Here is a 13,897-nt window from a genome sequence, read left to right on the forward strand (position 1 = left end):
AGAAATATAGGACCACACACTACATATTCCAGAGCATTTTTTAAGGTTTGAATATCAAGACTGTTCACAGTAGAATTTACTGTTTATCTGCTCGGACTGCAAAATGTTTTTGCGTGTTTTAATAATAATAACTGTCTGGGCATCATTTTTATGATTGTCAGACAGGACGGACTACATGCTGCTCCCTCCATCAGTCATCGTGTCTTTGTTTTTCTCAGTGTGCGTGATGTCAGGAATGAGTTACTCAGTGTACAATGCCAATCATGTTTAATATCATCAAAAGTTTCCAAGACTCTGGCTACAAATCAACACTAGATGTTCACACTGGAGGGATATTCCGGTTTTCACAGCACTGCCTGGAAATGACTACATGGACACTTTAACACAAGTAAAAGCTCCATCATCCAAAGAAGAAGCCATATGTGAGCATGATCCAAAAATGCTGCCATCATCTCTGAAACAAAGCTTAGTAAAAAAGAAAAGAAAAGATTGAAGCAACTGTTCTGTGGTCAGATGGGTCAAAGTCTGAAATTCTTTTTGGAAGACCAGATTAAAGAGGAGACTGGCTGCTGGGCTTGTTTTCAGCACGTCCCAACAGGTTAATTCTGGTCATCTGGACGTAGCGTTTTCAATGGAAGAAACGTTTCGTCACTCATCCAAGTGACTGCTTCAGTCTCAGCTGGATGATTGAGTATGCATCAAGATGCTTTCAGCAACGTTTTCAACAGGCCTATCTCTGCTGGTACGTAGGCATGTCAGTGCCCACTGAATCAGTAACTTTCACATCTGGAAAGGCGCTGTTAATGCTGAAAGGTATCTATAGGTTTTACATGTCCTCATCCAGATTACATCTTTTTTAAGGAAGGCCTTGAATACTTCAACAAGACGGTACTAAACCACATACTGCATCTATTACAGCAGCATGGCTTCATAGTAGAAGAGTCCAGGTGGTGAACTGACCTGCCTGGTGTCCAGACCTTTCACCATTTAGAGTATCATGAAATGAAAAATATGACAACAAAGACTGTTAAACTCATCTATCAGACAAGACTGAGGCAAAATTCCTCCCCCGGCAGCTGCTCTCCTCAGTTCTCAGACCATCACAGGCTGTTATAAAAAAAGAGGGGATGCTACACAGCGGTAAACAAAACCCTGTCCCAGGTTTTTTGAGACTTTTACCTGTCATGAAATTCTAAACAAGGTAATATTTTCTCAGTCTAAACATTTGATATGTTTTCTGTGTCCTAGTGTCAACAATAAATTGCTGTGCTGTCCGCTTGGTACAGGCTGTTGACTCCATTTCCCAGTTACACCTAGCTACGGCGATAGCATCATTTACACAATATGTACACAGTTAATTGAAGGAAAACACTCAACAGCTGGTAGAGAGCTCTCTGTTCATACTGATCAACCGTACAGCAGTGAGGAAACCACAGAGGAAGACTAAAACAAACATCACAACACACGAGTCTTTCTGATGCAACAGTACCGAGTCTTCCCAGCTGCAGTGTAGGTTTTCCTTTATTATGACACACTAGATGACATAAAAGGACTGACCTACACGGTCCTGTTTGTGTGAGTGTGTAATCTACACCTGGTCTGATGATACGTCTACAACAAGGAATAAACAGGAAAATATTGCATGTGAACAAAGCAAAGCATGGTGGCTTTTATTCAAATTCACAAATAACTTTGTCCTGCAAAATCTCAATTGCAGTTTGTTTTCCTTTGTTGGGCCTATCTGAATGAAGTCGGCACCTTCCTGGCAGCAGATCAATGCACATGGAGACCTATGACCTTCTAAAGTAATCAACTTAAACAGTAATGAATTGTGTAGCCAGTTTAGACATCTCGGAGACACTTGATAGACACAATGGTGAATTGGGGGGTGTGGGAGGGGTCTATTTCAGCTCCCTGACTCTGATCTAATCACTCAGGACACATTTAAAATAAACTGAAAACTTCACACACAGCTGAGCATCCTCAGAGATCAATCTGCAACATGCACACTCAAACTTGACTGTTGTTTTCACTTATTACAGCAGATCCATGGTTATACCTCTCATAGGTTCACTTCGTTTCGCCTGAGATTCAGACGAATGTTCGTTTCTGTTTCAGTGATTCATGATAAACTGGTTTTTTGTCACGTCTCGAAACATTAAAATGTTCCTGACTGTGAAGATTTTTCATCTTTTAAGTACTCCGACAAAAAAAGATAGTAAGATGAGCATTAGACTCTCATATTTAGCAGATATTTGTCTATATGTTCTACAAATATCTGCTAAATAAGTGTGACTGTGACAGTGATAAAGAAATAACGAACTCCTCCATTAGTCTCTTTATTCTGACTGCTGTGTTTGTGCATCTGCACAGTTAAACTGTGCCTCTGTCTCTTTGTGTCTACAGTTTCTTGTATAACTGCCCTTCACTCCTTCACACACACACTTCCACACACACTCTCAATCTTTCACTCTTTCTTCTCGTCATTTTCACCGTTCCCACACCTTAAAGCGGAATGGAGAAGAGGTGGAGAAAGAGGATAGGAAAGGCCGAGACAGAGAATAAAAGGAGGGGTAAACCGGTTCAGCAGGTAGAGGCCTAACCTAGGCTCTCTCCGGCTTGTTGTCACCGTTATTTCTCCCGCGCATGCGCGCTGCTGCCTGTTTCCTGCTTTTAAATGAGTACCTGTGCAGCTCTCTGACCCACCTCTATCGACACTTGTGTATGTGTGTGTGCGTGCGACCAGGAATATCTGCGTTTTTTTCTCCCTCCCAGCCCCGCTCCCTCACCTAGTGACGCCACACTCCCGTTATTTCAGGGCGCTGTGGGCGATATCTGTCTGTACCTGACCTGGTAGCTCACCTGAGCGGACTCACCTGTCCCGACGCCGAAAAGACTTTTGTTTAGAGCTCGAAAACAAATCTGGTAGAGAGGAAAGGTGTGCTGGAAGGAGGTGAAAAAGCGGGACGAGGCTTGCGAAACGAGAAGAAAGGTGCGAAGAGGAGGAAGAAGGAGAAGAGGGGACCGACCTTCCAGTTTTTCCTCTCGGTTTCCTGCTTTTTTTTTGGTCACTTTTAACGTGACTTTACGTCGCCACAGCGGCTTTCCCTGCACATCGCTTTCTCTCAAAGGGACTTTGTGTTGACTGAGCATGCCGAGGGCCTTTCTGGTTAAAAAGGCGAACGTTTCGCCGGGAAAGCGGAACTGGAGTGAACTCCCCGATCATGAACGAGGGGACGTCTACATCCCAGGTGAGTCCACTGCCGTGATGAGCCATTTTTGTTGTTGTTTAAAAAGCAAAAGAAATGTTGGCGATAGCGTGTACGGGCTCGTTTTCGGGCGCCTTTACGCACGGATTTGTGGATTTTTGTTATTTGTTTGTTTGCGCGGTTTGCAATCCAGCGGGTATACCGATGTGACAGGTGGCGGGGGAAGGGGTGTCCGGCGGTGATTGTAACGGGGCCACGGAATAACGGGAAACAGCAGCGGCCCGCCGTGCTCGGAGAAAGTAGTTCCTGTTTTGTGGGGTGTCAGAGCTGTGCTCTTCTTACTTTAGATAACCTTTTATGTTAAACTTATTTCATTTTAATGAAAATGTTAAAAACCATTCCTCGTTTTTCGTGTTTTTGATGATTCACATATAAACAATTTGAGCACAGTGTCACAAAAGCAAACAGTGACAGGACTAATGTGTTCTTACACCAACTCCAGTGTTGTGGCCTATAAGCGATCGCAAAGGCCCGGTGTTTGTTTTTTGTTTTTTCATATCGACCTTCAACCCCTGATTGTTCTTCCTTGTACAGCATAGCACCGGCCTGACTTATGAAGCACAAATAACGACCTATTAATCGGCTTCTGATTAGTCATTCAGCACAGTCCAATTAATAAACACTTGAATTCAAATCTCTTCATTTTCTTAGTTTTAAACGATGAGATGATGTTTTACACCTTTAATTTTTCGTTTGTTTGTTTTTTGTTTTTATTGTATCTACACGTGTTGGACTTACTTTTTTTTTTTTTTAAAGAAACTAAACACATCAGCTTTCCTGACCTGCACAATGATTTTCATACTTTTTCACTGAGCTGGGTGTCCAAGTTTGATTCTTTGAATGCGTCACTTTACATTTAAATGACACGTTGAGGTCCCAAATGACTCCTTCTGCCCCCTCCGCATCCCCCCAGTTTTCGTGAAAACAATCCCCATTGTTGCCATCGGCGGAGTTTTTATTGTAAGACCCCGCCGGTATCAGATAACAAGTAACGGACTACACCCTAAACGTCTCTCTCGCTCTCCTTTCTCTCTTTTCCCTCCCCCCTCTTTCGTTCCCTCTCTCTCTCTCTGTCTCTCTCTCCCTGTGTGTGTGTGTCCTTTTTCTGTCCTCATCCCATCACCGTTAACTTTTAATCATTGACTTTTACATCCTCTTGGGGTGTTTGCAACCGGAACACTTGGATGAACTGAACCAGGATACGCTTCAAACGGTTTTTAGCCAAACAAGATCGATAAAAAGAAAAAAAGGAAAAGAGGAAAAACTCACGCTCACATAGGATGTAACCACCTAAATAAAAGCGCGCAGGCATTTTGGGTTTGATTCAGGCCTTATGTGAAGCTTTCGTGAGAAGAGCAAACATGATTTCTCTCTGCAGTTATTTCCACCTTCCCCTTCCCCACTCACACACAAAAGGAATCTGCCGTGTAATGTCTTTATTCAGGTTATTTCTCAACATCCACGAGCCAAAGAAACGTCGCAGAAAGTTTCAGCAACTAGTTTTCCAGGAAAAACCTTAAGATGAAACCTGAACGTCAGTGCGTAATTGTGCCGCGTACTGTTAACGCTTTGCCAAGCCCAGCAACGGTCTCAGCTAAATCTTCTGGTATGTGCCGTTACTTGATGTACCTGCCCGGCGTGTATGAGAGACGCACGCACAAAAACCTAATAACAAGCTGACACACTCAGATGTGATAATTGTCTTCAGTAATCTGCGTGTTGAATAATTCTGTGACACGCCACATGCCATGGCTTTGGACACTTTTGTGTGTGTGTGTGTGTGTGTGTGTGTGTGTGTGTGTGTGTGTGTGTGTGTGTGTGTGTGTGTGTGTGTGTGTTTTCATCAGTCTGAAATCAACCTTTGTTTCGAGTCTGTATCATCCCTCCTCCATCTTCCAGACACACATTGAACCGCTGCGTGTGAAAAAGGCAACAGAGAAAAAAACATATTCCTAAATAGAAATTAAAGATATTTCGCAATTTTAATCTCCCAGTGGCTATTGAAACGAAAGCTAATTTAGACAGTACGTCATAATAACTGCCCTTGCAAAGACTGCTGGTGTTTCAGCATCACTGCCAAGTAGGTATACTTTCTTCTTAACTTTTACATAAATTAAAATACTACTGAGTACCGCTGTTAACATGCGCAGGTATTTGCTGCCTATGCGCTGATTCTGAACTTGTGCGCCGGTCGGTACCAGTGTTTGAAATAAAAGTTTATTCCCTCCTTATACTGGTGGCAGAGAAAAGAAACAAATCTTCAATATACATAAATAGATGCTTAAAAGTGTTTGGGCCCAGATGTAAGGACCAGATGGTTCACTGGAGAAAATCAACTTGCATCTCATCAGTATCCGCCATGAAACTCATCAAACCCATACAGCGTTGATTTCAAGCGCAGTAGACGAAACATCCCTTTTTAATTAAATAAAAGTTGTAATTGAAAATATATCGAAAGGTCATTTAAGTGTTTTACATTTTGAAAGAAATTTAAAAAGTAAGAAAACTGAAGTAAAACTGAAAAAGAGGGGAAAAGAATGAAAAATGGAAATGAAAAAATCTTCTCCTACACGCCGCTTTTCTCTAATAATAATATTATTAATTATTAATTATAATAAACCGTAAAAATTAGCTTATAGCATACTTAGTTTTTGAATAAGTCTATGTATCATTATGCCTTATTTTTCTGTTACACTCAGAGGTCACATATAATCTAATTATTACTTTCCAAATGTATATAACTTAGCTTTTATCTATAAAGCTAAATAATATTCTTCTTTTTGAGGTTATATTATAACACAAAAGTTTTGTTGTTGTCGTGTTGACTTCATTCTGTAGTTTTAGCAGACGTTAGTTTCACCTTTACACAGACGGGCTCATGTATGCACACACAAGAAAGATGTTGCGAAAAACGACTAAACGTGTTCCCCAGAATCTCAGAGCAGTCCAGGAGGAGCTGATGTCTTGTTTTGTTTGGGGGGTTTGTTGCATTGCACCAATAGTTTCCACTATCTGCTCAATGTCAAGGTTAATGTTTATTGGATGGAAGGAAATGTAACGGACCCTATGGACAGCCTGCTGCTGCAGGCAATACGCCTTAAGCAAACACACACACACACACACACACACACACACACACACACACACACACACACACACACCCTCTGTTTGATCAAGTTATCTACTGATTGTTGACTCTTTCTACCAGCTGAGCGATGTTAAATGAATAAAAGAAAAATATTACAGAGCATTTAAAGCAGCACCACTCCTCCTCCTTTACTTGCTCATGGAGTAGAAGCCTTGAGTTGTTTTAACCCTCCACGTTGCCCTTTAACTACCACACACACACACACACACACACACACACACACACACACACACACCTCATTCATTGGTCAGGGGGGCAGGAGAGGTGAACAAACAATACAAGATGAGATTAAATGTCCAGCCAGCAGCAATCACCACAGAAACTATCAGCACTCAGGAGTAATTAAGAAGGATTTGAAAACGTGGTAAAGAAGTACAGTGAAAATTTCTGATCATCTCAGCGGCTTTTAATCATAGGATTAGGCTCTCGGTGGCAGATAGCACACGTTTTGTGTCACACACCAGAAACAGGTTCAAAAAGTTTTAAACTGCAGATGAAACTAAATGTGGAGATCAAGTTCCTCATGGAGATAATTTGATTAACAGATTTGTTCATGAAATGTGAAATGCTAATGTTGAAGATGCGAGTCTTTCAGGCACTGAAGCGAGGATACAGTCATGGTACAGACATGTAGTGACTTAAAAACAAAAGATCTCTCATTTTAAAAGTCATAAAGTCTCTCTAAGAACTTTTATCATTAAACCTCATTTATAGGAAAATGATTGGCCAATAAGTTTGTTAATCATTACTGACTTTATAAGGATCTATAAGCAATAAACTTAGATCATTGCCACTTCTTTCTTTGAAATGTGAGGCTTCACTACCTTTGTAAATGATTGTAAATATAAACTCTTTAAACTTTTAAGAGTTTATTGTTCAATTTTTTTCAACAAGAGCATTTTTCAAAATGCTGTTTATACACCAAAAACATCAAAATAAGTCCATTAACCATTTCATTCACTGACAAAGTCGTGAATATTCCACAGCTGGATTGATCACTTGCTATAGACAGTGATTATGTCCAGCGACATTTCATTTTTTTCTTAAATTCCTCTAAGCCCTCAGTCACACAGGCTGGCAGATCAGCCTGACAGCCCTTTGGAACTACTGAATAATTAGTATTCCCACACTGGTTGCAAGTGGTTGCTGGGAAATAACTTGTTATCAACATCCTGGTCACCAGTTGGCCACAACCTGGCAACTAGAGTTCACCAAGGAAAAATTTGTATTCCCAAAGGTCTCTAGCAGCATGCCTGTAGTTTGCATGTAAGATGCCAACTTGTCTGCAAACACTTGCCAACTGCTCACAGAGTAGTAGTGAAACTATGAAGACTGTAACAAACTGGAAATGAAGAAAATTCTCTTCAAGTAAAAAAGTTCTGCCTTTGACACATGTTGGTAGCAAACAGAGGCCGCAGCATTTACTCTGAAGGTGACCACTCTTCGTTTCTAGCTTGCGCTGCACTTTTTCAAGTTTTACAGGTTTCTCGGCGTTAGTTGACAAGTGTTTCCAGACTAGTAGAGACTTGTTGGTCACCAAAGCAATCAAAGAGGTTGTTGGTGCAGCAACGTCTTTACGACTGATTTTTATCTGGCAAGAGCCAGTTACCTCCAGTAACCAGTCTCCTACCAGTCGGGGGATTGCCACAGCGACCTGTGGTTGCTGGGGATCACACGCCACCTGTCTCTAGGCCAGGGGTGGGGAATTCCAGGCCTCAAAAGCCGGTGTCCTGCAGGTTTTCGCTGTATCCTTGATCCAACTCAGCTGATTTAAATGGCTAAATTACCTCCTCAACATGTCTTGGAGTTCTCCTTGAGGCCTGGTAATGAACTAATCGTTTGATTCAGGTGTGTTGACCCGGGGTGATATCTAAAACCTGCAGGACACCAGCCCTCGAGGTCTGGAGTTCCCCACTCCTGCTCTAGACATTTGTGACTGAGGGTTTAAAACACTAGAAAATGCTCAGTGAGGCATCTTACTGATGGTCTGATGTCCAATGTGTTTCACAAATGTTTCTTCTATAAATAAATCCGACTTTCAACTATGAGTTTCACCAAGTTGCCCTCTCATCTAACTGTCACCTTTCAATGCACATACTGAAATTCAGCTGTTTGTACAAATAACCTGCAGAGCTGGTTTTGAATACATGATTGGAGGAGTCTCTTCTTGTGTGGAATGATCTCAGTGTGTGCCTTAGCTTGATCTATTTTAATCAGAATCGTAGGGAGAGCAGGGAGGTTAGTACTACAGCACTGAATGCGTTTGTTTAACCAAATAATGCTCAAGTCTTTCACCGGGTTTATTTTGAGCCGTTGGCCTGTTTGAGCCGTCACTGTAAACCCAACCCGGAGACCCACAGAGGCTCGAAGAGTGATATGTCTTCACCAGTTGTGGCGTTGATGTTGCATAGAGCTGTCACTGTTTCTCTCAGCGTTCCGTTAATCCGGCTGCTTCACAGACTGGCTTTATGTCTTCTCTTCATATAGCTCACTTCATTTGCATTTACATTTGGGTTTTATCTGATTGAGGCCCGACGGCACATTCAACTGATTCGTTGTCTCGGCTGAGCTCAGCCACGCCTGCCTTTGAGTAACACACACCCCTGCACACCTGCACGCCTCTCTGTGTTTTACTGTCAGTTGAATGGCTTGTCTCTGGTTCTTTCAGTGACGTTTTGTTGTGTTTTGCACAAATCATACATGCAGTTGGTTCAGTGTATGCACACACACACTCACACACACCCCTGCGGAGGTGGATTGTTTGAGGAAGGTAAAAAGCTGGTGCTGCAAGACTGTCTGGTCAAACAAGTAATGGTAATCTGTGTGTGTGTGTGTGTGTGTGTGTGTGTGTGTGTGTGTGTGTGTGTGTGTGTGTGGTGAGGGTGCAGAAGTTGTACTAAACAATAGGAAAAAAACCTGTGCACACCCACACACACAAACACAAGTACACACTCCTATTTAGCTGTGGAAATATAAAGCAGTGCAAGCCGACCGCTTGTTGTGAAATTCTGTACATTGGATTGAATTTGTCCTCATACGTGACTCTCTCACCCTCTGACCCCTTTTAAAGACATTTCTTGTCTTTTTTAACCTTTAGTTAAGCTTATAAGTTGTGTTTTGCAACAGTGGTAGAAAAAAATAAAAATTTCAGATTAAGACTTTTTGGGTTATTGTCCATGCAAAAATGCATTTGCCTGTTTTTCTTTGTAACTTAGTAAAAGTTTAGTAGAAGCACACAATGTGAGCTTCTATGTGAGGTTTTATTTCGAATTATTAACATTTAAGAGACTTTCTGTATAAAAGAATAAAATATACAATCAAAGGCAAGTGGAATTAAATTTAACTGCTGTCTGTATGTCTTTAATAGGCTACAATTAATGTTAATGTAAGTAACATATCAATAATGAAATGACACAATAAAAGAGACAAAAGATAATCTGAGGAGAATTATGAAGCCAAGAAGAATCTGAAGTTTCTCCTCGGCTTTATTGCTAATTTCAGGTCAGTGCTGCTAAAAGGCCGCTGTAGTAATGTAACATCCATACACAGGGGATCATTTGGAAGCTGAATCACCGGATTTTTCCCTCAGGAAATTTTGGAGGTGTCAAAGAAGGAAATTCAGACATGACACATGACACTTCCTCTTTCTCTTTCTCTCCTCTCTGCAGTCTCCGTCTTTCCTCTGTCCATCCTGACGATGGAGGTGGAGGCCAGCCCCGCTGAGACAACTCAGATGACCACGCCCCTCTGCCTCACCAAACACTCTACCATTGACACACAAACTCACCCAGAACTGCCCTCCAGCACGGTGCTCGGCAGACCCCAGAGCCCGGCGGGTTTACCAGAGGGGAGATCAGAGATCAAGAGGAGGCCGCAGGCCAGCTCCACGTACTTCCGAGCCAAAATAAAGGTAAGAACTGAGAGGGACAGAGCACAGCACAACGTGTCAAAATATTTTTGATTGAGTTTACAAGGTAGAATTTTGTGTTACTGTACAAGGTCTTAGACTGATTTATTATTATTTATGGATGGCATTGTGAATCATGTCTTTCTTTCCCATCTCAGGTAACTACAGGCGAGTTACCCCCAGATCCAGCTCCCCTTGCTCTGGCTCTTCCTCTCATTCCCACTCCGCAACCATTAGCTGCACTTCCTCCTGCACCGACCCCACCCCCCCCAGAGCCGGTCCCAATGGTGACCAGATCCACGGGTCAAAGTGAAAGTGGGTCGATGGGAGCGTTCGTGTGCCAGGTTCGTTTCCCTTTTTTTTTTTTTTTTTTTTTTTTTTTTTTTGTGCGTTATGATCGTAGAACCTGAAATACACATTTCAGCTTTATTACTTTTGTAAAACTAAATGATGTGTAGAAACACTGCCATCATAGCTGCCAAATGCAACCTAATTTTATCTCAAACACCCACTGCATTAAAAAACCCTATAAATTGTGTTATTATATATTAATTACATATATAAGATAAGACGTGGTTAGAGACGTGTTACATAGGTGCAGTTTGCACAGAATGCCTCACACAAAGATAAACACTGACTGTAAACTTGGCTAATGTTTGTCCACAAGAAAAACGAAAGGTGGCTGAAGGTCGGCGAAGTGTGGAAGTGCCCTGACCTGATTGTCGTGTTGTTGCTTCATTTACAGGTTTGCCAGAAGACTTTCCAGTACCAGCGGATGTTGAACAGACACATCAAGTGTCACAACGAGACAAAGAGACACCTGTGTAGCTTCTGCGGCAAAGGCTTCAACGACACCTTCGACCTCAAAAGACATGTGCGCACACATACAGGTAGCCACTCACTTTGTGTGTTTAGACCATAAAACAAGTGTACAAAACGTACACAATTAAAATTTTTAAAATGACCTAATAAGTGAATAATTTTTAAAAGTGCAAGTATATATTATATTATTTTTGGCATATTCAGACCTCCACACGTACACAGAGGTAACGGATGATGTTCCTTTCATTTTCCACACAGGCGTCCGTCCATACAAGTGCAACTTCTGCGACAAGGCCTTCACCCAGCGCTGCTCTCTGGAGTCCCACATGAAGAAGATCCACAGCGTCACCCTGAAGTACGCCTACAAGGAGCGACGCAACAAGCTGTACGTGTGCGAGGAGTGCGGCCACACGGCGGCAACTCAGGATGCGCTGCTCATCCATCTCCACTCACTTCACCCTGACAGCGCCCTGCTGAAGAGCAAGGCCGCGAGAAGAGTGGGAGAAAGAGACGGCGGGTCGGTCGGAGGATCCATTCCCGGTTCTCCGCAGGGAGCTGAAAGCGATGATACCACTGGATCGGCCGAGCAGTAAAGGGAGAAGATACAGAAGATACTCAGAAATTAACTCAGGGGGCATCGATGAAGGACTGTGTTGAGTGCAGAGGTGACTGTTTGAGCCAAGATGCATAGCCATGGGAGAAAGAAAGCTACTGATTGCACTGTATAGGTGTGCATATCTACGTTTGTGTGTGTGTGTGTGTGTGTGTGTGTGTGTGTGTGTGTGTGTGTGTGTGTGTGTGTGTGTGTGTGTGTGTGTTTGGATTTGGGCATCTACTGTAAATAACTCAGTGGAATAATGCATTAAAGAAGATTAAGTTTGACTTTTACAAAAAGCTGTTGGGGTACTCTACTTTGTCTTGAGTAAAGTGCTCGAGTAGCGCAACATCAGAACTTTTAAATATAGGAAACCGTGTTTTGGAGTTGCTGCAGATCAAACTTGTTGCAACACACACCGCTGGTACTCTCCTCTGCTGATCAGGAGTACTCACAAAAACACGGTGCCGTTTAGGTGGTCGTGTATCAGGCCTTTCCCATAGACTGTATAGCAAAGATGGACATGGCCCCCTTTTTTTTTTTTTTTTTTTTACTGTGTTCATAAAATGCTATGTTGAAGAATAATTGAAAGTGTTTACTAAGATCTCAGAAAAATGAGAAATGTTTTTTTGTGTTTTCATAGACTTCCGTGCATTCAGGCTTGTTTTGCAACCTGCCGGTCGTTTCAAAGACTGCAGGTGTCAGGGGTTTCACCAAATTCCAGCAACCTGATTTACGAGAAGACCGGTCCTAATGTTTTGGCTCATCTGTGCATTTACATGTGGCATTTTGATCTGCATGAGAATCGCTATCATAGATAGAATATTTTTACATATTTGTTTTCATGTGAATATTACCAGTGGGTTTATATGTACAGCAAGAAACTATGAAAATGTGCTTTTAAAAAAAACAAACAAACAAACATTTATCCATTAAAGGGACTAATATATTACGAGGATTTGTTTGGTCACAGTTTGTCCTTTACAGTAAGCCACACTGCAGATGCAAGCTAAACGAGGATTTGAGGTTAACTAAGTGACTTATAAGTAGCTGCCTGCTGGTACTGCCAAAGGAAGGGACTCCTGAGACAAAAGTACAGTTACATAGTAATGAGGTCCTTGAGGTGTCTGTGAGTTTGAAAGCAGTGCCCTTGAAAATGTTTAGTACAGGAAATATATGTAAAATATATTGAAAAGCAGCCGTGATGAAGTAAAAGTAAATAAAGTAAGAAAGTAAAGCATCTTTATTGGCCCTGAGGGGAAACCTGCCAGGGGCAAAAGGTATGTTGCTTTACATACAGAACACGAGGACAAAATAAGAAATTAAATCACGTTGTTAAAAACAGGAGCATACCTCACAAAAATATGTTACCACTATAGCCTACATAAATCCTTATCAGCATATGCAAAACTGTATGAAGACATGAGGGGACACTAAATCAGTCATAGCTACTTTTCTCAAATGAAAATATGAAGCTGGAAATGAGCACATTAGTGCCCATTTAAAAATCCTGCTCGGTCTAAAAAAAAAAAAAAAAAAATCCTGCTCGGTCTAAATAAAATAAAACTGTTCTTCATGGTTTACATCCGTCAGGATTGAACATCATGGTAATTTAGCAGTTTTAATGATTCCTTTGAACTGCTCTTTTTCCAGGGCGGAAGGATTGTACATGTAATCTAATTACTCTAAAGGAACATGAATCGTGGGGAGAAGCTTGAACGCATTTTGGATTTTCTCCAATCCACACAAGGTCCAGAGTATAAATACAATCATTTAAATATTTAATAGATATAGTGCCGAATGTTCTACATTGTCTTTAAGTTTGACAAGGCCAAGGTGTGTTAACTCCTCTCCAATAATCATGTTTGACTACTACTGGTAGTTTCTCTTTGTCAGCTTTGTCAGCTGACTGACCAATGCTCATAACAATGGGAACGTCTAAAGAACCAAATGAGGATCTAAGAAGAAGAATTGTAGATTTACACACATTGGGAAAATCTCTTGTAGTCGTTTCTGAACAAATGCAGATTTAGAAATCATCAGTTCATTTTTCCGAGATCTGGAAGAAGAACAAAGTTTTATGTTCAGACGAGACAAATATGGAGCTCTTTGCCCTCGCTGAATAACAGGTATGTTTATAGGTATAAAGGTGAGGC

The 13,897-nt window shown here is 41.6% G+C and overlaps 1 protein-coding gene across 1 annotated transcript; it reads left to right on the top strand.

Annotated features, from left to right (window-relative positions):
* Positions 1-3,151: 3,151 nt before the first annotated feature.
* On the top strand, positions 3,152-11,739 carry ovol1a (ovo-like zinc finger 1a). The gene is made up of 5 exons (XM_085350639.1): positions 3,152-3,251; positions 10,086-10,327; positions 10,483-10,668; positions 11,070-11,214; positions 11,405-11,739. Exons 1-5 carry the CDS (start codon positions 3,152-3,154, stop codon positions 11,737-11,739), a joined length of 1,008 nt encoding a protein of 335 aa, XP_085206765.1.
* The last annotated feature ends 2,158 nt before the right edge of the window (positions 11,740-13,897 follow it).

This window comes from Diplotaxodon limnothrissa, linkage group LG3 (genome assembly GCF_057381915.1).
Source record: "Diplotaxodon limnothrissa isolate DT_005_m linkage group LG3, D_limnothrissa_male_GT1.1, whole genome shotgun sequence".
NCBI classification, from domain to species: Eukaryota; Metazoa; Chordata; class Actinopteri; order Cichliformes; family Cichlidae; genus Diplotaxodon; species Diplotaxodon limnothrissa.